This window comes from Camarhynchus parvulus, chromosome 4A (assembly GCF_901933205.1).
Source record: "Camarhynchus parvulus chromosome 4A, STF_HiC, whole genome shotgun sequence".
NCBI lineage: Eukaryota > Metazoa > Chordata > Aves > Passeriformes > Thraupidae > Camarhynchus > Camarhynchus parvulus.
Window position 1 is genome coordinate 7,594,542 of NC_044600.1, and position 24,530 is coordinate 7,619,071.

Below are 24,530 nucleotides of genomic sequence, written 5' to 3' on the forward strand. Positions count from 1 at the left end.
CAAGAGAAATGAGAATTTCAGAGGCAACTGATTCTCATGGAGCAGTATCCTCTATTGTAACTTGAAGGAAGTTGCATTTTAAGGAGTTCCCTCTCCTCTCTTGCTCTCCTCAAGACTTTTGCAGCAGGTAGAAGTGACCTGCTGCAGAGGGAGTTGTTCCTTGGGAGGAAGCATGGTGTTTCTCTCTGTCTAATGTGCTTCTTAGTGCAGTTGCATTAAGGCTGGGATGTAGGCAGCCTGTTCTGTCCTTGGATACATTTAAAATTATTAACCTCTCTGGAATGTGGTGGCTTTTTTGTCATTAGTGTGGGGGAAATGATCAAGATTAGGTTGGAAACATGGAGAAACACAAGTCAGATCCTGGTTTCTTGTAGGAAACCAGCTCACCCTGCTCAGGATGTGGGTCCCTGTTTGGTTTTAAATTATAAAGGCAGTGTCAGAACTTTAATATTAATGAGGAATGTGCTAATTATCCTGGATGTACCCACAAATGAGATAGGATCTGCCAGTTCTTTTCAACTGCCTTGTTTTGTGTGATTTAGGCATGGTAGAGCCTGCAAGCATGTGGGACACACCTGTCAGGAGTGTCTTTAATGCTCTCATTCCCTTTATTCTTGCCTGAAGGAGCCATGTTTGCCCTGGGATACGGAGCTGGTCACTGGCTGGGTCACTGCCTTTCACTGAAACTTCGAATAGCATCTCCAGTGAATGGGAACAGAAGCTGGACTAAGACTGCTGTGTAAAGTGAACCCTGTTTTTCATCTCCCAGCTATCTGGAAGATTTGGAACACAGCTGAGAACCATGGTTATAGCAAAACTCAGCTGGTTGGTTTCTAGGATGTCATGAAGGAGATGTGGGGAGGAGGAAACATTTCAGAGGGTGATTGCTGCTCACTAAGATATGCCCTGCTCCAGTGTACAGCTGGTTGGGCTTCCTAGAGACCTGCTTGAACTCCAGCATGGGGCAAGCTGCTGCTCTGGATGGGTAGGCTGATGGGGCTTTAAAGGTGTGTGTTTGACCAGCTTTTCTGTCTGCAGCTGGACTGGATTGAGACATCTGGGGATGCTGGGAGGCAGTGAGGTGATTTACTGTGTGCTCTGTCACCACTTGCCTTCCATGCCACTTGAAGGTATTTCCTCTCTCCCATGCAACTGATGTGCTGTTCTCTGACAGCCAGCAAAAGGCATGAGTCCCATAGACATCCTTATTAGAACAGTCCACAGGTGAGAAACCACTGCTGAAGGTTATCACCAAAGCCAGCTGTAGTACAGACAAGCAGCTCCCACCATCCTACAGGCAGTTATTTGTCTTGGAACTGATCCGAGTTGTAAAGAGCAGTGGGGGAAAAATAGCTTTGTCATGTTTGAAAACAGTAATTAGTGGGGCATTGGAACTGTCTAGGCTTGGAGTGACCCACAGCTTAGTGGGAGAAGAACAGGTTGCTCCAGATCTCATTGGATCTCTGGATTTGTTCTGTGGAACAGGTGCCTGTGTGTGTACTTGGCCAAACAGGGGCACTTCAGAGGGGAGGTGTGGCAGAAAAAAATCCACAAACTTGCTCTGTTTATTTGTCTTCATTCTCTTTCCTTCTAAGATAAGCATAGATAAGCATCTTTTCTGGAAACATGAAGTACTCAAAAATCATAACTGGGCTGAACACTTTGTGCAGCACTCCAAGGTGGTAAAACAATGCTCCAAGACGTTTGCTTAGGGCAAATAGGGATCTGTGATCCTATGCTCCTGCTGAGCATATGTCCTTAAAAGGAAACGTGTGGGTTACTTTCCCCCTCTAGCATCCTGTTATTTAAGCTATTTTAAGTGCTTGTCCTCAGGAGGAAGCTGAGCTGGAGCTTGAAGCAGCTTTTGGGATTCGTGGCGGCTTTGCTGCGCCACCTGCACACGGCAGAGGTGCCGTGCCTTGTGCCATGACCTTTCCCAGGTTTAGAACACTGGCATGCATGCATCTTTCAGTAGAAATAGGAAACTTCAGATGTGCTGTAGTTTCCTTTCCATCAGGCAGACTATAATGAATCCAGGCTGTAGCTTGTCTGTTAAAACAATTTCACTTTCTTCCATTAGTAATGCTGGGCAGGCCGCCGAACCATTTCATTTGGGATGGCTTCTATTTTGACAGCCTCTTCAGCTGCTCAACACCAGCTCAGATTTTGTTAGAGAGTTCTGTCTGAAGTCAGGGCTCGTTGCAGGACATCCAGAAAGGCACCATATGATGGGCCTGCAGTGATGCTGGAAATAATTTTGGAACTGTCTGGTACTGCAGAGGTGGAGTTTTTTGGTGTTTAATTTTTTTTTTTAATGCTGCTTCTTTGTACATTTGATGCCAGAAGGGGAACAGAGACAGTAGGAAGAGAAGCAGCTGCCCTGTGGAATAGGGATTGCAGGTCTATTTGTCATGTCAGTCTGGTTGACATGTTAAGAACAGCTCCATTTTCCATCTCATAGTCAATCACTACTTGACTCTGCTGCCAGAACCATGGGCCAGCACCACTTTATGGTAAAACCATCAGTTTTAACACTCAAATCTGCCCTTCTGTGGCCAAGAAGCCAAATCTTGAAATGAGAGCATCTTCAGTGCAAAACCAGTATCTTGGTGTGTGGTCTTACAGTTAAACTAACATACCTGATTTACTTATAATTCCCACTCCCAAAAGTCTGGCGCATGGATGCCCTTTTACTCTGTGAAATAAACCAGTGATTAATTTTTTTCCCAGAATACTATGGCTGAGTAGGTCATACAAGTGGATATTTGGGATATTGTTAGGGGTTGCAAGAGCTTAGGTCCTGAGTCCTGAGAATTAAAGGTTTTGAGTGAGCTAGGGTGTGTCCTTCATCCTTGATTTTGTGCTGTTTGTTTGAGCCCAGTGCAGCCTTTCCTGATGGGCAAAATCTTTCTTCGTGCCATGCTGCTGATCTATGTGAGCTCCCTTGTGAGTGTGCATTTCAGGGGCTCTTCCTGTGGCAGAGCTCCTATTTATTTTTTTTTTTTAGTGCACAAATGTAAATCTTTGAACTAAGCACACCTGGAGGACTGGGAAGATGCTGATTGCAGGAGTGAATCAAAGCAAACTGGGCAGATGTTGACCCAGCTTGGAGTAAATTCCTCATACCTGCCCTGCAGGGCTTCATAGGTAGAACCAAGATCTTAACAGGTTTTCAGCATCCTTTTATCCATATGTCCCATATTGGAGTTGCAGAATTTGGAGCTCAGTTTCCTACTGTCTCACCTAAGAGGCTTCTGCCTCATTAAATACCATGTAAGGTTTTATCCCTTCTGCATCTGAATAGGCTCAGACATAGCACATGCAAGCCTGAATCAGAAACACTTCTGAATGCTTAACCTAGACACAAAGTCAAGAGGAAAACCTTTACCAAATCTGAATCAAAATTGGATCCCATCAAGGATACAATTTATATTTTGAAGTCTTATTTTTCTCTGTCCTTTGCCTGCTGCTTACATCTACTCTTACATTTGCGTAACTGTAAAACTGGTGGTGCATTGACTGGAAGAAATGATAAACAGATGTTTTTGGATTTACCTGCTTAATTTGGCAGCATGCTGAGGGATTTTGGTTGGTTCAGTCAGGCACAGGCAAAAGCAAGGGAGTTGGCTGCAGGCTGAGGGTGAAAGTAAAGTTTTGTTTTAGGTTCATAGGCCCTGGAGATTAGGAAATCCCTTCTTGACTTATTTTCCTCACTGGCTGTAAGGAGGGGAAAATATGCATATTGTAAAGTTAGTTTCAGTAATAAAAATACTGTAATAGAAGCTGTGATTTATCTAGAGGGGAAATAGTTTGCTCATGACATCTCAGGCTGGACTGTTAATAAATCTTGCCTTTGTAAGCTTGTATTATTTCAGAATAAAATTCTAAAATTGAAGGCCAGAGAGCAGCCTATTGTTATCATTAAATCATTGCCCCAAAACACTTTATTTCCTCAGCACTATTGTAAACACTGACTTTTCATGAAGTAGTTTAGTGTATTTATTATTCCACTGGAATTGATGCTCTTCCTTAGTCTGAGACACAGAGACTGGGGTGTAGGAGGGAGTACAGATTTGCTCTGGTTACTTCAGGTATTTGCCACTGAGCAGTTTCACTTTCTTGCTAACTGATAAAAACAGTTTTAAAATCCCATATTCCCATATGGATCTGGAAAATGAGGCTGGAGTGGTGGTGCAAACGTGCTGCTTGCTGGAACACTGCTGTGAAACAAAACCTAAAAACCACAGAATCCTCATTAAAAGTAAATTGACCTCCACAATTTGGTAAAAAAAAACAACCAAAACTCTGGGCCTTAGAGCTATCCTGATTGTTTTCTTTATTCTTGAAAGTATCTCCCTTCAAGCATAAATACTGACCCCAGTGGCTGTGGTGAGATTCCCTCTTGAAGATAACCAAATTCTGGGGCTGGTGCAGCTCTTCAGGCACTAAATTAACTTCCCTGGGCTGTCTGTAGCACTTGCCTACAGCAAAGGGATTTTAGCATCCTGTTACTGAGCCAGCACCAGCACAACATGCCCTGAATCCCTGCCTCCCCAAAGATGGGGCTGGAGGGTCATACTTTTGTCTTGAGGTGTGAATCTGGGCTGTACAGCTGCTTCAAATGCTCTGTCTGCTTGGGGACCCAGCTCTGCTGAAATGTGGGTGCCAGCTCTGCTGTGAGCAGCAATCTGCTCATCCTGGGGAAGGAGGCACCCAACCCCTGCCTGTGGCTGGAAAACATCACCTGCCTGAAGAAAGTCTGAGGACGCTGGATTTGCCATGTGTGGTCAGTAGATGTGGTGGTATCCCCAGAGAGGTTGGGATCTGTGATGTGCAAAGCTCCAGTGCCACACTGGATTCTTGTTTTCTCCCTCAGGTAGGTGACACTATGTCACTAAACACATGGCACTGCTGTGGCTTGGTGATAGGCTGTGAAAGCCAATGTCCTAGCAGAGCACTCTTGGGCAGCAGTAAAATATCTGCAATTTGCTGTCAGTGTTAAATGGAGAATATCATTGACAACATGATAAAAATGCAACTGCAGAGCTGACTTGGTGTTTTTAGTTCAGAACATAAGAGGTGCTGTGTTTCTTGACCATCTATTTTTAACATGCAAGGGCTGTGGTATTTAGACATAAAAAGAGACATTCTGGAGATTGTTTATGAAAATACAGATGTTCTGCTGTGGAACTTTAACACCAGACTGGTCACATGTGCCCAGAGTCATCGTGGGCAGTCCTGCTTCAAAGCTGCTGTTGCCAGAGCTGGAGGGCTCCCAGGACTTGTGCTGGGGCACTCTCTGAGGATGTGCTGTGTGTATGTACTGTGTGCCTTTGGTCCCTATGGGTGTGCTTTGTACTCCTTGATATTTTTGGTGTGGCCATCCTGCTGTGTGCCCATGGGTTCAGCAGGTCCCCAGTGTGCAGGTTGCTCTCCATGAAGCTCTTGGACATGGGGGGGTTCACATTTTTGCCCCTCTGTTGGGGGTCAGTTCTGTCAGGTACAGGGACATTTCTAAAACCTTCTGCTGCCTCTTCTCTTCCTCAGACCTCAACAGCAATGGGTTCATCTGTGACTACGAGTTGCACGAGCTGTTCAAGGAGGCCAGCCTGCCTCTCCCTGGCTACAAAGTGAGAGAGATCATCCAGAAGCTCATGATTGATGGTGACAAGAACAAAGATGGGAAGATTAGTTTTGAAGAGTTCGTCTATGTAAGTGATATTTCTGAATTGCCAGCAGCCTGGGGGGCCCCTTTTAGACAAAGCTAAGGAGATGAGATCAAACCTGACTTCTCAGCCACTTACCCTAATCCTAATTTTCTTTTGACAAACTCATCATTCTAGCCATGTAAAAATCAGTTCTCTGTACAGGTATCTGTATATGATCAGTCTTTTGTGCTGTCATTGACAGCCCTTAGATTTGGACAGAGGAGAAATATTGGTTGGTTTTTGAACAAAAGCCAATCAACCAACCAAAAAGAATCCATGTGGTTTTACTATGTGATAGCTTCATTGGAGGCCAAAATACTGTTTCCACATGATGTGACAACTGGAAAGAAAGACTTGCAGTGATCCAAGCTTACAGCATTTACTGGAAGCTATTCAGTTTTTCCAGGCACACAGGCTTGTTTTCCCTGTGTATCAGTATAATTTCCTTTCTTGGTTTAATGGGACTACAAGTATTTGCTAAAGAGTTGAAAGGGCATCTCAAGACACACTTGGATTTGTGTTAGGTGCTAATCTAGGAAAATCCAAATCTCTTGCCTGGAAAAGGAAAGCCAGGAATAAGGGTGATGAGTACAAGTTGGAATATCAGTCTTTTTTAGTAGAAATGGGCCAGAATTTAAACATTTATTAATTTTTACAAAAATGCAAGACTTCTTCGATGTATGTTTTTCATCTTTTTGATTCTCTGATGACTGAATGCTGAAGGAGTAATTAAAGTATGTGCAGTACATTGAGGGAGCTGTTTTCATGCCAATTAGTTTTCTTGATATTTCTTAATTTTTCTTCGCTTCCTGTTCCTTAATTGTTTTCAGACCCTCTGAACTTTTTGAGTTCGGAGCCATCTAGTAAGTTGGAGTTTGCAGTTTGTAAACACTTGCATGCTGGGTGCATGTTTCAGCTGTTGGTTTGAGCTGGTCCATAACTCTTAACTTTGCACTAGGAAGGAAGAAATAAATCTCTTCTGTCACATTTGAAAGGTGCCAATGATTGAGTAAAGACAAATTGTCCTAAGACAGCTGCCCTAAGGCAGCTGAGGTGTACATTAGCAGCAATGCTTAGCTGTATGATTTTTACAAACTGTACTCTTGCTCTGAGCATTTTTGCTGGAGTTTATGATACAAAGAATGGCATGAACTGTCTTTACATTGGGACCAAGTGACTTAGTGGTACCTCAGCATTAGAGCACCTATTCTCAAGAATATAGTAGTTAACCCAGGAAATTTTAAAATAAATAGATCTAAAACAAAATCCTTGTGGTTAAAGCCAACCAACCAGAAATCCCCCAACTTTTGAACTCTCAGATCTTCAGTCAGCTTTACCTGATCAACCTCTGCTTGCCATCAGGAGATTATTTAACTGTGCTTATCATCATTTTGACTTACCACCTTCCCTGTGTTTAAGGAACAGGGAAGGTAAGGTGTGACAACCAGCAGCCTGGCCCTGTAGTTTCATTGTCCTTTTCTGGGTCATGTTTAGAGAACCTCTACACATTTCATTTGTATTTTCAGCTTGGCTTAAACTAATTTAGTTTAGCTTTGAGAGAGTTACAGTAGGCTTCCAGCCACTGAATGTATTTTTTTACTAATAGCTGCTCAGTTCTGTAGGGCCTTGGGGCCACTAACAGTAGCATCCAACCTGTGCAGATGGCATGTGCAGTCTTCTGTGCTAAAGCATCTCTTCTGCCCTCCAACAAGAGGGTGTTTCACCAGTCAGGTGAAGCCTGCTGTTGAGGAAGGGGGAATCTTTACTTGGAGCACTCATTGTTACACTTTATTGCTGATTTGACTTACATGCTTAAAGAGAATTGTTGTTGGGTTGTGGATGAAGTCTTTTGTGTGAATTAAAGTCACAGTCACATGAGCATCTGGCTTACACAGAAGGGTCTAAATTGCACCACAGCTTTCTCAAGTTTGGCCCTGCAGGACCTGCTGCATGTGTTACCTGTGCTCAGACTGCAAAGGTTTCATGCTTTTTTTTTCTTGTGGTCTCTTGAAATCTACTTGTAATGGTAAATATATGCAAGGTACTTAATGCCTAATGCTTCTATTTCAATAGGCACTTGCAGTGTGTGTTTGGGAAAGTGGGATGACTGCCCACTGTCCATGGCAGATTTAATACCACTACACCCTTGCTGGGCCCTTCACATTTGCTGATTTTACTGTGAAGTTTGCTTTAAAGCTGAAAAGAAATAACTCCTTCTGTGGTCCTTTTTGTCCATGAAGATGAATTTTTCTTGCCTAACAGAGCACTTTCAATTGTAGATTTTCCAAGAGGTGAAAAGCAGCGATATCGCTAAAACATTCCGGAGAGCCATTAACAGGAAGGAAGGAATCTGTGCCATTGGGGGCACCTCAGAGCTCTCCAGCGAGGGCACCCAGCACTCCTACTCAGGTACCACTCTGCCTCTCACTTTTCTCTTGGGTTTTTGGCGGCCCTGTGCCAAAACCAGCCCATTTCTACCCTGCCATGCCATGTGCTGTGCTCTAGTTCTCTGAGAGCGGAGTGATCTCACATCAGGGTGAAAGCAGGACAGAATTTGTGTGCTGCAAATTTAACAGTGTATAAGTTAAATGTGTTCTTATTTGCTTGCTGATGAAGTCCTTGTGTCACACTTGAGTCTGATGAAGTTTTAAGTAACAAGTAGATAATAGAAATGTTCTGATAGTTGTGAGACTCTTCTTTCTTTAAGCTTTGTGTGACTAATAAAATGTGTGGTAATGGTAGTGGGGCGGTTTTTTCCCTGGGCTATTGTACTCTGCTTCTTTTGGGAAAATCTTTGTTATGAAAAAACCTGTATTAAATTTATGATTGGTTATCTTAGAGGAGGAGAAATATGCCTTTGTAAACTGGATAAACAAAGCCCTGGAAAATGATCCTGACTGTCGGCATGTTATTCCAATGAACCCAAATACAGATGACCTGTTCAATGCTGTGGGAGATGGGATTGTGCTATGGTAAGTCATGATGACATCTGAATTAAAGAAGTTAAAAATCAGCAAAATACCTTTCTGAAAATGCAGTTTGGGGAATTTTCATCCTGTTCTAGGCTGGTTTTGTGACTAGTGTGTGTGCACAACGTTCTGCAAATATAAAAAGAGACTCAGTCTCTCAGGCTTTCATTGCCATTGTGTGATGCCTCAGCTTTGGTGCCAGCTGATATTTTCATCCAGTGCTTTTGTTTGGGCTTGAGACTGAGTTTGCTGAGGGGGCAGAAGGTGCTCTGTGGGAGCAGGAGTTGTCCTGGTGCAAACTCAGCTGGGTGCTGGGTAGCCTGGGGAGAGGCACATGTGATAAATGACCCATTCTCCTGGATGTTTAGGCAGACAGTGTTCTCCATGGGAATGTTAGTGACCTTATTATGCATTAAGCCAAAAATGGATTTTCTGGGAGTCTTCTTGTTCTTTTTAATAACTGCACTAAGTAGGTTTGGTGACTTATTCTGTTACGTGCTGAGAACAGAAGGCATCCAGGGCTGCTAGATACCAGCAACCTTCTGTGTATGAGATTTTTGTTGGTTTTATGGGTTAGGTTAATTTATTTTATTGTAAGTGGATTAATATAGTGGAGAACTGGATCAACTTGGAATTTCAGGATCTCTGTATCAATACACAAAGTAAGTTTAAGTGAGTGACATCGTCTCTTTATACTGCTTTTATTTTTTAACTTTAGCTCATGATGCATATTTTTAGTTTATTTATTTCCCAAGTTTCAAGTAATTCATGGCTTTAGGCAAAGACTGAACTGAGTAGGAAGTAGTTCATACTATAAAGTTTAAATTTGCCATTTTTGGTGTTGATTAAAAATTCATTGTGCTCACATGCTCCCCACTGAGCTCTCCAAGTGTTTGTTCTTTTTTGGGGCAGGTTTTCTTGCCAGCAGTAGTAAACCTTTACAATAGGAGGAAGTTTGTTGTCTTACTAGAATGTGCAGTGGATGTCAGCAGCAATGAGTCTTCACTGGTTCAGGAACTACACTGTGAATAATTCATGTGCTCTTTTTGCTCCAGCAGCTGAGATCAGTAGTGGCTGGGAACATGTTTAAAGTTTCAGGCTTAGCTATTAGTTACAAATACATTCTTGATAATGTAAATATTAACTTCTGATTTATGCAGTCTTGATTTTTATGTAAAAAAAATTACACAAAAACAAGCAGGCTGAAGGAAATGTGCTTTGTGAGTATTGTCACAGTGCATTGAGTTTTGTTCAGATTAAATACTAAGTGTTTTTCAAATATCACTGGTTTTCTTCCTAACAGCAAAATGATCAATCTTTCTGTTCCTGACACAATTGATGAAAGAGCAATTAATAAGAAGAAACTCACACCATTCATAATTCAGGTATAAAGCATTTCTGTATTTTATTTTCTGAAATTCATATAATAATATAGAATTAATGAATGTTGCATGGTAGCTCAAGGCATTATTGTGGAATGTTGGAAAGGAGCAAATTTTATAGCTTCTGTTTAATTATTAAATGCAGTTTTGTACCATGCATAATTGACAGTTCTGTGGGCATGGTTAAAAAATGCTGAATTAATGACAAAGTGGGTAAAGTGGCTGAAATGTTGTGCACACATGATATTGCTGTGGTGATTAGGTACAGCACTGTCTTTTTTAAACAATGTGATATTGGTGTTAACCATGAATCATTTCATACTAGGGCAGGTTGTTTTTGTGAGGATCCCTCTGTGTGTGCAAATTAGCACTTCTCTAGCCTTATTCTTGTCGATGCCACTAGATGCAACTAACTCTGAGGCTGAAACTAAATACCAGAGGCTGAAATTAAACCCTGGTGCCTAGTTCTGTTCTTATTGATTCAGCCTCCTGCCACCACAGCTCCCTTAAAACTTCAGCTGGGAGTGTTTCCTGTGAGCTGGAGCAAGGACAAGGGGGGAACCTGCACTGTGCTGGTGCTGGATGAAAGGGAAAGCAGCATCTCCCTGGGCTGTGTGTGACTGGGCTCTGCTGTTTGCAGGAGAACCTGAACCTGGCCTTGAATTCTGCGTCTGCCATCGGCTGCCATGTTGTCAACATTGGCGCAGAGGACTTGAGGGAGGGGAAGCCCCACCTGGTCCTGGGGCTGCTCTGGCAGGTCATCAAGATCGGCTTGTTTGCTGACATCGAGCTCAGCAGAAATGAAGGTAATGAAATCCTGAGTGATTCCTCTACAGCATGGACACAGCCTGGCTTGTGCTGCCAGCCCCAGCCCTGCCTCTGCCTCTTCCCTCCCTCCTCTCTGCTGGATGGAGGATTACCAGGGCATGTGCCAAGCTGAATGCTCTCCAGCCTGTTGGGAGCTGTGCAGCAGGGTTGTGCAGGTGGGCTCTGCCAGCCTGGTGATGTGTATCAGCCTTGCAGAGCTGGCTGAGCACCAGCCTGTAAGTCAGGATGCAGCTTGGCTTAAGCCTGGGCACACACTGCTGGGTGATGCCCTAGGCTGCTCCAGCTGCAGGCTCCTGTGGTGCTGGGATGTGGCAAAAGCTGCTTGGATCCTTTTAGGATTATAGACAACTGCATAGCTTTCTCAAAAAAAAAAAAAAAAAAGGGCTTCAGCTCTGTGGTAGTTACTTGGTTCTAAAATCCTCCTTGCTACTGTCAGTGGAGCAGTTGAGCTCTCACTTTGTCCTTGATGGTGAGAGACTGATGCTGCAGATCTCTCCCAGTGCTCACTTGGTCCTGCATGACAGCCTCCAAAATTTAAAATTTCAAATCATCTGAAGAGCTGTGATATTCCTTAATGTGCTATCAGAGCATCCAGATGGATGGAAGGGCTTCAGTGTCTTTTATTTAAGCTTCCCCATCATGAAGTGTTGACATTGTTTGGTTTAGATTGAAAATTCATGGCAGAGGAAGCACTGGCCAGCTGAAAGGGTGCTTATCTTGGCTCCTTTGGGTTTTTTTAATGGTGCTTATGAAACTGCTTGGAAGCATTTTTCATTGAGACAGAAGTGCATTTGCATTTAGCTTCCTGTCATCAGCTTAAAAGATTGCACATAAAGTCCAGAGAATTTTGTTACACAAGAAAAGGGAAAATACTTTTTTACACATATATTTCTAGATCATTTATACTCTCTGAGTAACAACCCACTAAGGAAAACTCTGCTAATACCCAGAATATTTTGACATAATCAGTAGTTGGTATTGTACCCCCCTGAAATCTTGCTGCAGCTCGAATTCTGGTCTGCAGGTTTGACTCTCCCCTCACAATCCTTTTTCTTGTAGCACTGGCTGCCTTACTTCGTGATGGTGAAAATCTGGAGGACCTTATGAAACTATCCCCAGAAGAGCTGCTCCTAAGATGGGCCAACTTCCACCTGGAAAACGCAGGCTGGCACAAAATCAGTAACTTCAGCTCAGATATCAAGGTACCAAAACTCTCCTGGTTTGCAGTGCCTGGGAAAAGGCTGGAGCTGGACAGGGATGTGTTTGCATGTGAAAATGAGGCCTTTCCTCCTCAGGCAGGACCTTTCTTGACTCTAACACACTGAGTGCTCTTACCAGGGGTGTTTGGATGTTGTATTTGAGGTCCTGCAGTGCTGTTCTCTCTTGCCATGAGGCTGAGCCCAGTGTTGAACTGTCTGATCCTCCAGTGCTGCTGTTGTGTGTCTTAATCAGCTCTGAAACTGGTATTGCTTATGTGTTTTCAAATGTCCTTAATCCGTATTTTGATGGAGATAACAGGAGAAATGCTTCACTGGAGAGTGAGACTTCCACATACTCTTGGCAGGTGATGGCATTTCATCTAAAATGTCATGGGCTGGAGAGAGGAAGGGAAACAAGAGCTCTTATTCTTCACCCTGGGTTTAGTAGGAATGGGAGTGGGGACGTGAAATGGAGGATGATGACTGTGGATCAGTGTGGGGCATCTGGACACTGGTCTCAGCAGTTTTCTGGAGCTTATTCACATGGCCAGCAGTTTCAAGTAGGAGAAAGAGCATTGAGATAGAAAAAGAAATTGATAATTGAGGTGTGTGAAGATCATAGATCTGACCTGTTGTGTGCATGGTCAGTCTTATTTCCACCTTCAGAATTACTTACAGTTTTGCTGATAGCTGTTAGCTTCTCTGGTGCATCCCCTAGACTGCCATGATATGCTGAGGTCCTTCCTAGTGCTGAGGACTAAAAGGACATGTAGTTGATAAATAATCACCACAGCTCTTGGCTCCTCCTGCTTTGTGACCATCCCTGGCCTCTCTCCTCTGAGCTGTTCTAGCTAATGCACAGGCACAGAAGAAAATGTTCAAACATCTTATAATCAGCTTTTTGCTTGGAATTTGTCTTCGCTGAGCCATTTTCATCATTGCTGTGGCAGTAGGAATGGCTAGAGGTTTGGGCTGCCTTGGGGCATCTGGGGGCCGTGAGTGAGAGCAGCATGGGGTCATTGCCTCCTCCAGCCACTGCAGAGGTGGCTGTGACACCAGAGCTTGTAGCAAAGGCAGCTTTCAAACAGTCAAACCACATAATTGTCTTCTTAAATATTTCTAACCTTTTCCCTTTGTTTCCTTTCCTGCTGCCTGGATTTCTACCATTGTGCTCTCTTTTAAGCTTACAGATTTTGGCAATTCAGTAAAGGTACATAAGCCAATTATGCATGGTGACTTGCTAAAACTGAGCTTGAAATGAATTGTTGTGGTGTATTGTATTCACTGCTGTGCAGGAGAGCTGAATTTTCTTTTTCATTCATTTTAGGATTCCAGAGCCTATTTCCACCTCCTCAATCAAATTGCCCCCAAAGGGCAGAAAGAAGGAGAGCCTCAGATTGATATTAACATGTCAGGTTTCAATGTAAGTATTCAGGCTGTCATGTCCTCATCCTGTAGGATCCTGAGCTCCCTGTACCCTGTCATTGTCCTATGACATCTGGGTAACCTGGTATCTTAATTTCTAGAGAGTGTACAGTGTCAGTGACCATGTGCACACCTCAGGTGTGTGCTCAATGAGTGCTTGCTGCCAGCCTGGTCACTACCCTCCAATTAACAGAGATAATTGAGAAATCCTCTGTGGCCTTGCTCCATTGGGGAGCATATTGACTTCTTTTGAGCCACTAAGTTCCAAAAGCATTAAAATTTGACAGCATGTGAGCTTGGAATGAGAAGAATGCTAAGAAAATGCTAAGAAAAATAGCAAGACAAGCCATGGCAATGGCACAGCAGCAAGGGTTGGTGTGTGTGCCTCATCCCTTCGCCCAGTTAGTGACTGATGCCAAACATGGACTTGTGACTTTGCTCCAGACAGTGGTCAGGAGCTTCCCATCTGCTGTGCAGTGTAGCCCAGTGTGCTCCATGACAGCTGCTGTCCATTGCATCCCTGCAGGAGAAGGATGACCTGCGCAGGGCAGAGTTCATGCTGCAGCAGGCGGATCGGCTGGGCTGCCGCCAGTTCGTCACGCCGGCTGACGTGGTCAGTGGCAACCCCAAACTGAACCTGGCCTTCGTGGCCAACCTGTTCAACAAGTACCCAGCACTTACCAAGCCTGAAAACCAGGACATCGACTGGACCCTCTTGGAAGGTGATGGCCCTTATCAGTTACAAAATTAGCAGGGGGGGACTGTCTAAAGTAAACAATTGTGTCACTGGAGGCTGTGCCCTGCAGAGGTATCTCTGTTGAATTAACACTTATGATTTGAGGCTTCAGTGCTGCAGTGCAGTGGGTGTTTACTCATTTGGGGCAGATGAGAAGGGCACCTGGCAGCCTGTTCAGCTGCTCTGACCCTGTTGTGGAGCCTGAACCTGTAGGCACACTGCCAGCACCCCATCACTCACCATGCTGGGGAGTTTGGTTTTGCCGTTTCCTGTGATGGGCAAAAAAACCTCAGAAATGCAGTGAGATGTCCATGGGAATGCTAATTGTTGGCACAACTGGGACTGGGCTGTGACAGCAGTTAGATAACACCCATGTGAAGGACCTTTCTGCTCCTTTTTCTTGCAGAAAGAGCAAAAGGCTCTTCTGAGGCCTGGTGAAATCAAAATTACATCCAAGACTAGATAGCAGGGTCACCCTCTTCCTTTGAAATAGAGAAAAAAATACTCTTTTTCTGCTTGAAACCTCCTGGTGAGCTCTGCTGCTCAAAGCTCCCTGCCTTGCAGGATGGAAATCCCTGCTCAGCTTTGAACTTGCAGAATTTGCACTGAACCTGTTTTCCATCATGTAGGAGAGACACGTGAGGAACGGACCTTCCGCAACTGGATGAACTCCCTGGGTGTGAACCCCCATGTAAATCACCTCTATGGGTAAGCTTCACACAGCTTTTTTTTTTCTTTTTATTGTTGTTGTGGAAATTTTAAACACCTGTAAAGAATAGTAATTATTCATGATGTGACAAAGTCAGAGTGCACTCAAATCTCGACACATTAGGCTTAATCCGTGTTTTCCACTTTAGTGATCTCCAAGATGCACTGGTAATACTGCAATTATATGAGAAGATCAAAGTTCCTGTTGACTGGAATAAGGTTAACAAGCCTCCATACCCTAAACTTGGAGCAAATATGAAAAAGGTAAATATGTCAAAAGACTTTAAAGGAAGCCATGGACACTAAAACTTCCTGTTTGAGGCTTCCAGTCAAGTGTAGGTGTTTGTGAGTGATTTTGCTGTTTAAACTCTTGTCCTGTGTAGCTGGAAAACTGTAACTACGCTGTAGACTTGGGAAAGCATCCAGCTAAATTCTCCCTGGTTGGCATCGGAGGGCAAGATCTGAATGATGGAAACCCAACGCTGACACTGGCCTTGGTCTGGCAGTTGATGAGAAGGTAGGACCCCTCTCAAACATGTGAAACTTGAGAATGGAGTACAGAATTTGGAAAGTTTCTTCCATGAGAGCGTTGCAGTACTGGAATAGGTTACCATGATTGTAAAACATCTGTCCTTTGGGGGGTGTCTGAGACACACCTGGACAAAACTGTGATGGAGCTGCACATGAGAGGCTGGAGCAGACACCTCTGGACAGCCTGCTGGTGGACCTGTGATCATCCTGTGACAGGGATCGCCTCTCTCACCTGCTCAAGTCTGGTCCACAAGCAGAAACCCTGAGCAGTAACATTACACAACTTTTATGTTCTGATTCTTAATTGGAAATTGAGAGGGAAACATTCTGGGGCTGCTTCATAGATCTCTTTTGCATTGGAATGGGGGAAAGAAGAAATGTAATAGCAGAAAAAATTGATCTTCCTGTTACCTAGTTCTGAAGAATTGTAAGATTATGCAAATATATGTCTGGAAACAAAGGTGTGTGGTAGCTTCTAATTTGACATTAGAGCTCTGAATGCCAACTCCTGAGGTAATCCACATCTTTTAGGTAATGGAGGAAATGCTCAATGATAAAACAGTTTGACAAGTGTCCTGAGCCCAGGCAATTTTGTGAGCTCCTATTAAAGGACATGAAATGCTAGAAAGACTAATGCTTTAACAGAAATCACACTTCAGATAAGATACACGGTTCTTTCTTTTTGCTAAAGGATTTAAAAAAAAACCCCAAACCCAGAACTGAGACTATGTAAAGGCTTTCCAAGCTGCCATGGCTCATGTTGCATCCTGGCTACATGGCTTTGTCCTGGCTCTGTGCCTAATCTTGTTCTCTCTGCTGGTTCTCAGGTACACACTGAATGTCCTCGAGGACCTGGGTGATGGTCAGAAAGCCAATGATGACATTATAGTCAGCTGGGTAAACCGGACCCTGAAAGAAGCTGGCAAGTCCACCTCCATCCAGAACTTCAAGGTACAGGTTCCATTCTTGCCTACAAAAGGAGACAAGTGCCCAAAAATTTTTTCCTCAGCTGGAGGAACAGCAGGGGCATCTTAAAGAGGACAGGATTCAGACTGTGCTGGGAACTGAGTGGCTTCAAGCTACAAGACAGGAGAATGTTTAGGACTGCCCATAGTGGGGAATAGTGCCTAAGGAGGAGGGGTGATCTGGGGCAGAGCTGGGGAGAAGAGATGCTGGAAAGCAAAGGGGCTGGAGCTGGTGTGCATTTGGAGGTGAGCATTGTGCCTTGGGCTGTGCTCAGCAGGGCAGAGCTGCTGCCTGCACAATGATTGCTTCTTGGGATTTCCAGAGCACTTGCAGCAAATTGTAGTAATAGTGTTGTATTATCACCAAAGCTGAGGCAGCAGTTTGGTTTTCCCTCTGGTCCACCTGGGAATAGTCACTAACACTGCTGCTTTGAAAAGGCTCATTTAAAACTTCTTTGGCTGCATGTTGCAGAGCAGCTGAGTTGAGGTGAGAATTATGGGCACTCATCTTTACTTCTCTGTCCCTGTGTTCTCTAGGACAAGACCATCAGCACAAGCTTGGCAGTCGTGGATTTAATTGATGCCATCCAGCCTGGTTGTATCAACTATGACCTCGTAAAGACTGGTCAGCTATCGGAAGATGACAAGCAAAATAACGCTAAGTGAGTTTGCTCTCTAAAAGCTGTTTGGCATTGAAAGGGTGCACATTCAATGTGCTGGCCTCAAGCTGCAGGTGTTTTGACCAGTTTATTGCTGTGGTTTTCAGTTGTTTTTAGCACAGTACTTTTTACACAGGAAGCACTTTGTGAAATGGAGTTGCTGTCCTTGCCCGTGACGCTGGAGGGAGCAGTTGGCTGAGCTCTGGCTCGCTGAGAGAAATGCAGAGCAGCTCCAGCAGTTCTTACCAGTGATACTCCATTTCCCACCCCTTTGTTCAGGCATTTGAAGTGTTCAGCTGGTGGCTTGGAGTTTTGAAATTGAACTTTTGTATGTCTTGTGTCTTGTTGAATCACCACAGATTGTCAACTTTAAAGTATGCATATTAAAGCATGCCTTTGAAATGTGTGTTCTGTGACTGTTCTGCAGTGGTAGAATGACAGCAAAATTTCTGGCAGATAATAGCCTCACTTTGTTATTCATAAGGAGCAAACAGAAAAGGAAGTGTTACCTGATTAATCCTTCATTATATATGCTATTAGCCCTAACAAATATTAATTAAAATTCTTTAACTGTCAGTAAAGTGGACTTGACATTCAAAGGTCAATTTGCACATTAAAAACACTTTACTGTGGAAAAGGAAAACAGCAAAAAATGAGAAAAACTTGTAAAACAAAAGGATGTGGTGTGAACGAACTGTTGAATCTTGAATCTTAATAAAGAATAGGTGAAATTGTGTTGCATGGGGCAGGATTTGACTTGCCATTTACTGACAGCAGTCTCAGTGCTGACCACCTTGTCTTTCCTTGGTGAATAGGTATGCTGTGTCCATGGCAAGAAGAATTGGTGCCAGAGTTTATGCTCTTCCAGAGGATCTTGTGGAGGTGAAGCCAAAGATGGTCATGACCGTGTTCGCCTGCTTGATGGGCAGAGGAATGAAGCGAGTATAAAAGGGATGATCCAAGTAAAGAAAAAAAACCAAAATGCAACAAAAACCCAACCTGCCACCCTGGGTGCATGAGTAGCAGATGGGCTGTGACCACGTTGAAATGCTGTTGGCCTTGGAACTGTTGAAGTTCAAAGGACTTTGTTTTGCTTTGCAAGACAACTTTATTAAAATTCTCAGGGGGAGGAGTTATAACCAACAGACGTGCTCTTTTCCCAAAGGAACGTTTAACTTATCAAGAGCTCACAGAAATGCATTCATAGCAGACCTGCATCTTGCAATATTGCTCTGGAGCTGTTTTCACTCCATTATTTCTCAAATACTTGATGTGTGGTTTTATACCCTTGAGGGCTATAAGGTGGTTGGTATAAGTTGTAATGGAAACAAATCTAATTTCTATCTGCAGTCCACTTTAATTTCTGTCATACAGTCCACGCATATTTTAGGTTTGACCACATCCTTAATTTTGCAAATAAATCTACAGTACAAGTTGGGACCTGCAGGCCAGCTCGCAATGCTAAATGAGAAATGTGTAATTAGGAAGATGTACTTCCTCTGGTATTCTTTGTACATGGTGCTTTTTTGTACATCTAACTATTTTGATTACTTTACAAATAAAGCATGGCAGTTTTTTCTCTTGCTGCTTATAAAAAGGGGTATTTTTTTTTTGTTTGTTTGTTTGTTTTTTAAGGTTATACTGCATATGATAATACCACCATCCTTGGACCTCTTGCAGTAACATATGATCATGTTGCTGATGGCACGGTTACACCTGAGAATGGAAGTGAATGCATTTTTGTATGCATCTTGGTTCAGTTCTGTGCACCTAGAAAATAATTTTTACGAAAATCTGCATGAAAACTATAACTTTTTTATTTAAAATGCTGTTAGATACAAAACCATACTACATTGTGGAGAGGTTTTGTGCAGGGAAGAGGCAAATGGTATAAACAGCAGGGTTCAATAAAGTGAACAGCAAATGTGCTGGAATATAAAATTATTTTTAGAGATAAATGGAAGGAAGCATTGTCGCCAAAGAAGGAAGATGCTGTATCCATAGGATTTCATATTCTCTTGCTTTGGCAAGCTGATTGCTATATTTTGAGATCATATTGCTATTCCAAGCTATTCAAAGTGATGTAATATGGTGGCAAAGCATCAGTTGAAATAAAAACATTTAAATACTCGCTTCTCTCCTTATTTGCACTGACCCAGCATGGCAGCCTGTCTTCAGTTCCAGGTGGTGCCATGCACAATCTTCATCTTTATTGGCCTGGTGTAAATCTGATGCCAGGTACTGGTCCTTCAGAGCATGGTGAGGGGTTGGTGCTGCTGGCAGCACAACAGGGAAAGGTCCCTCAAAAGCAATGTTTGTTTGAAGCAGCAGCTGCTGTGGTGTTGTGCCTTGGGGGCTTCAGAGGTTAACATTTGTATGAGTATTTGTATCACTAATTTAGAGAAAGGGAATTAATTTTCCTGTGTGTAGGAGATGGAAAAAGGGCAGGTGAAAAGGAGGAGATGAGCAGGAGCCCTGCCATCTGCAAGGGTGGCACTGGCTGGGAGTGCTCCCTGCTCTGGGTGTGGGATGTCAGAAAACCACCCCAGTGATTCCCTTCATGAAGCCTTGTGCAGAGCTGGCTGGAAACTTTCCACTGGTACAATTTTTTCACAAGAGAAGTATGTTAACAAAGCTTCCCACAGGAAATTGCATGTTTTCACTCAAGATGGAGCGATATACGGTAAGTAGAGTCACAGCCATCCCACTGAAACTGTTCTGGTGATTTATGGCACTGGCTGGGGGTGTGGTGTGATTAAGGTCAAAATTCTTGGACTTTGGAAGTGGCCATGTGCATGTGTACTTTCTTGCCTCTTTTGCCTCTGGTACCAGGTTAAAGGGGGAGAAATGGGTACTTTGACAATTACGGAATGGGAAAGCATCTCCTTGTGCTGGATGTATTTAAGAAAGAAAAGTTTGGGGTCCAAGCAAAGTTGATCTCTCACACTGAAGGTCCAGTGCAGGGCAATCAGGACAAACCCAGTGCTTTCTCTCCAGTCAGCACTCTAAACAAGCAGGTTTTCAAATAGTTTGTTTTGTCAAACACACCTAAAATATTCAAATCACATCAAGGAGATGTAAACATTTCCTTCTTCCTGCAACTCTTTTTGCTCTTTAATATTAAATTATTTGTTAGTATTTATACTTTGTTTTGCTTCTTCAATTACATGCTTTTTTGTTTGCAAGGGTTTTTTTAACAGTGTCAGCTTTGTTCATACTGTATTTTTGTTCTAAACAGTTGGACTTGCTGCTGCCCTTGTGGGTTGTTCTTATCCTGCACCTTGTGGGTTGTTCTTATCCTGCATCTTAAGGTCCTCCTTCAAATGTCTTTGCCAGCCCAGACTGATTCCTCAGGGTCTGTGTTTTCTGGCTGTCTTGTATTCCTTGCAAGTTTCATTTTTTGTGGATTAAAAGTATGGCCACATGTTCTCCCTGAGCATACTGTGTATAACTTGTTAAATATTTCTATGACTTTTTATCATAGCACAGAGGAAGCAATTTAGTTGTGTTCCTGTTACTCTTTAATGAGGTAGTGGTGTAAAAGTGGAAGGAATATTTTCTCAAAATGTTTGGAGAAGGCAAGGTTCTTGTCCATATAAATTTTTCACTAATTTGTATTATTCAATGGAAAAATGGAATCTTTTAGGGAATTAAGAAATTGCTGAGGTGGACTTTGCTTGCTTTTTTGCTTCTGCCTTTTCCTATTGCAGCTTGATAGAGAGTAATGCAAAAGCAAGAAACCAGCTGGAGTATTTTTCCACCACTTCTCAAAGTATGTGAACGGAAGTGAAGGAGGGAAGTGAAGATGATGAAACAGCATAGACAATGTAAGGAAAAATTTATTGTATTGACAGTTAAATGCTTTGCACAAACCTAACCACAAATATAATGAGGTGCAGCGTGTGTGGTTTTGTGAAGCCCCACTTTGTTCCTTCCCTGGTGTAACAGCAAAGGTTGGTCCTGCTCTGCACTCCATGGCAGGTTTCCCCTGTCAAATTGTGCAGGTTTGTGTGTTTGCAGCCCTAAACAAGGGTTTATTTCTTATCAGCTTGGGGAATTCCTCTAAGGACAGGGACAAATGTGGTGTGTCTAGCACACATTCCTTTGCTTCCTTCTGTGAGCACCCAGTAAACACTGGATAAGGGCTTTTAATATACCTGCACAAATGGAAAATTCCATTTGGGAGGACAGAGAAGGCTGATCTGTGTCTCCCAGCAGCTGAAGGGAGGCAGAGTGGGGACTGTGGCACTGGAATTTTGCTGGGACAGAGCTCCTTGACTGCATTCAGGGAGATAGACACAACTTGTACAGCCTATCCCTGAGACAAATTACCTCCTTGCAGGGGTAAATGCAGAGCCACATTAGCTGAGTTTCAGAGCTGTGAGAAACACCTGAGTGATAAAATGTTTTACATGATGGTGTTTTTGCCTAACTCCCCCCACACTGTGTTACATTCCAGCAGCAGAGATCCCCATGGGCCTGCTGTGGGAAGGCGCCACGTGCTCACAGTGATGCTGATGGACTGGGCCTTTCCTCAGGACTCCAGATGTCCTGGAGCACGTGCAATTTATTCCTATTTCAGCAGTACTCACTCGCAATATGCCCAGTATGGGCTGGGCACAGGAAGGCAGCCCCTCCCAGGGAGGTCACGCCTGGCTGTGGTCAGTTGGGAAATGGGGAGGGCAGAGGGGAACATTCTTCCCAGCCCCACATCACCAGCACAAGCCCCAGCCCCGAACTTGCCAATTTGAGCATTTGCATTGAATTCTGATGTTAGCATTTCAGATTAGAGTATTGCCCATGAAGGAAATAATACATTCCTATATAATGAAATTTCTTTATTTGCATATAAAATCCATCTGCCATCAAAACCATTGCTCATAAACAAATTTCAAGAAAACAAATAATCAGCCTCCACTTTATGACTGAAACACCATTAAAAGGTGGCCAGCAGGATGCCCCATCCCCACGTGTGGCAGGCGAGTGCCAGCAGGATGAGCTGGCCGGGCAGGGCAGGGGGCCTGGGGGCCACGCTGGTGCCAGCCACCCTGCACCTGTCCTCGGTGGCCATCTCCAGGGGCACAGGGCAGTCCCCCAGGGGCCCAGGGAGGGGCTGCTGGGCTGCTGTGCTGTTGGCAGGGCCCGGGAAGGCGCAGTCCAGCCCCTGGAGGAGCGCGGCCGTCCAGCGTCGGAGCCAGAGCGCGCTGCAGTCGCAGCTCCAGGGGTTGTGGGACAGGAACACGTACCTCAGCCTGGGCAGGGAGGAGAACAGGCCCACAGGCAGCGAGCTGAGGTTGTTTCTGCTCAGGTGAAGGAAGTGCAGCTTGTTTAGGTACAGAAAAGCAGAGTTTGAGATGGAGGAGATCTGGTTGTTGTTCAAGTACAAGTTTCTCAGGTTGAGCAGCTGCCTGAAGGTGCAGTCCACAGCGGTGATTCTGTTGGCTTCAAGGTGCATGGTCTTGAGCTGGATCAATCCTTCAAAAAGCTGATTAGGCAAATCAGTGATGAAGTTGTGGCCTAAATTTAACATGCTCAGTCTGAGAAGCTTTGAGAAAGCTCCATTTTGGATGATCCATATCCGATTCTTCCTCAGGTTGAGATCGTTCAGGGTTTCCAGGTCCTTCAGAGAGTCTCTGCCGATGGCCTCTATGTGGTTGCCCTCCAGGGACAGCCTCGTGAGGCTGGAGAGGTTCCTAAAGGCTTGTGGGACATACCTCATGTTATTGGAGGCTAAATCAAGCCTTTCTAAAGAAGGCAAGTGTGAAAATAGAAGTGGGTGGATTTCAAAGATGTTGCAGTAGGACAAATCCAGGCTGATGAGGTTTAATAGTCCTCTGAAAGTGTTTGCGTGCAGGTAGGTGAGGCGTGAGTTCCTGCTGAGGTGCAGCTCTTGCAGCCTGCTGAGAGCATGGAAAGTTCCTGGGGTCAGGAAAGTCAGATTGTTCCCATCTAGCCAGAGGCTGTGAAGGAAAGTCAGGTTTCTGAAGGTGTTGGTGTTGAGAATCCGCAAATAATTGTTGGAGAGGTTTAGAGAGATGGTGGATGGTGCTATTTCTCCAGGTAGGGTTTTCAGTCCAGCTCTGTTGCAGAGGATGGTCTCTTCAGGTGTACATTTGCACATGCTTGGGCATGAATTGGAGACATTCAGACTCAGCCCAGCCTTTGCTGCACAAGTAAATATAAATATAACGAGAAAGAACATGACCAGCCACACATCAGCCACAGCATCTAATGCCTGATGGATAGTAGAGGAGGAGGCAAGAAAAAGAGCATGTACCTTTTGGGCAGGTGAACCACAGGCAGGGCAGGGTTGGTTGGACTGTGCACAGTGAAAATAAATCAGCTGGTTCCTCCTGCTGCAGCCCCTTGGGGATTAAGTGTTAAGGCACGTCAGAGCTGATTAAGTGCTGCCCTGAGAGGCAGGGAGACTTCTCAGCCCAGGGTCATGCTCTGATAGTGGTTTTTCTCACCTCCTGCCCTCTGCAAACAGCAACAGGTAACAGACTTCCCCTGGCAGCTGTCTGGGACAGGTTCCTGCTCATGGCTTATCACCATTCTCAGAGTCTGCTTGGAAGTTGGCTCAAAAAAAACTATTCTGGGAGGAATTTTTGTGATTTTCTCCAGCTGGAGCTTCAGCAAAGGCAGTGCAAGGTGGCTCTGCCATCCAGGTGTGAGGGGAGGGCTCTCACCCTGACAGAGGCTGCACACACTGACAGATGCCCCAGGCTCAGGGATTTCCCTTGGTGATGGCTGTGACTCCCCTGCAGTAAAATGGGAGACTGCCGGGAGCTGTGCAAGCCTCATGTTCTCTGACATGACAGGCATTGTTTTCTCTGACATTTTTCTCTGGGAAAGCACAGGGGAGTGCTGTGTCCTGGCAGTGCCTCTTCTTGGGATAAGCCCTGAGCCATCTATGAGGGGTGAAAAATGAACCCTGTGGTTGAAACAGGGAGCACCCCGAGGGCACACTGTCCTTCCCAGGGCACTGCTTGTCTCCAGCAGGTCTGAAGATGCCACTTCTTCAGACCTGGAGAAGTCCAAACTGGAGCTGGACTTGGGTCCTTAAATATCTGTGTCCTTGCCTTGCCCTGTTTTTATCCTATATCCACAGTGCACAGGGAAAGTGCATTTGGGGGCCTGACTGATGAACTCAACAGCCAGAGATCAGCAATTTCCAGACTGATCATTCTGCAGGAGGACCGGACCCAGGGCTTGCAGCTGATGGGTCATTAGTGACACAATTGCTGCTCTTGTTTTTCTCACTCTAAATTTTTCTTTTCCACTTCTCTCTGCTGGAGTTCTCATGTGTTTTGATGTGCTTGAAGCACCTTTTGTCAGCCTTCCAGTGCATTTCCTTGCTCTTAATTTGTTGGTCTAGCTCAGCTTTTTTCTTTTTTTCATGTTTTACAGGTTGAGTTTT

General features: G+C 44.2%; 2 protein-coding genes across 5 annotated transcripts in view; one reads left to right on the top strand and one right to left on the bottom strand.

Annotated features, from left to right (window-relative positions):
- Nucleotides 1-19,239, top strand: part of PLS3 (plastin 3) — a 49,655-nt gene extending 30,416 nt beyond the window's left edge. For all 4 annotated transcript variants that reach the window (XM_030967525.1, XM_030967523.1, XM_030967526.1 and 1 more), the window contains 14 exons: nt 5,548-5,711; nt 7,988-8,117; nt 8,548-8,680; nt 9,981-10,062; nt 10,700-10,865; nt 11,947-12,089; nt 13,414-13,509; nt 14,038-14,233; nt 14,877-14,955; nt 15,105-15,219; nt 15,339-15,472; nt 16,314-16,437; nt 16,989-17,113; nt 17,926-19,239. In XM_030967525.1, coding sequence (XP_030823385.1) covers nt 5,548-5,711; nt 7,988-8,117; nt 8,548-8,680; nt 9,981-10,062; nt 10,700-10,865; nt 11,947-12,089; nt 13,414-13,509; nt 14,038-14,233; nt 14,877-14,955; nt 15,105-15,219; nt 15,339-15,472; nt 16,314-16,437; nt 16,989-17,113; nt 17,926-18,058 — 1,820 coding nt within the window. In that variant the 3' untranslated portion in view covers nt 18,059-19,239. The remainder of the gene's footprint in view (nt 1-5,547; nt 5,712-7,987; nt 8,118-8,547; nt 8,681-9,980; nt 10,063-10,699; nt 10,866-11,946; nt 12,090-13,413; nt 13,510-14,037; nt 14,234-14,876; nt 14,956-15,104; nt 15,220-15,338; nt 15,473-16,313; nt 16,438-16,988; nt 17,114-17,925) is intronic.
- Nucleotides 19,240-22,046: 2,807 nt separating this feature from the next.
- LOC115914983 (nyctalopin-like) lies at nt 22,047-23,312 on the bottom strand. The gene has a single exon (XM_030967892.1). The coding sequence runs from the start codon at nt 23,310-23,312 to the stop codon at nt 22,047-22,049; it is 1,266 nt and encodes a 421-aa protein (XP_030823752.1).
- Between the last annotated feature and the right edge of the window lie 1,218 nt (nt 23,313-24,530).

Excerpts from the sequence above, each read along its gene's own strand:
- LOC115914983 (XM_030967892.1), bottom strand. The coding sequence starts at position 23,312 with ATGTTCTTTCTCGTTATATTTATATTTACTTGTGCAGCAAAGGCTGGG.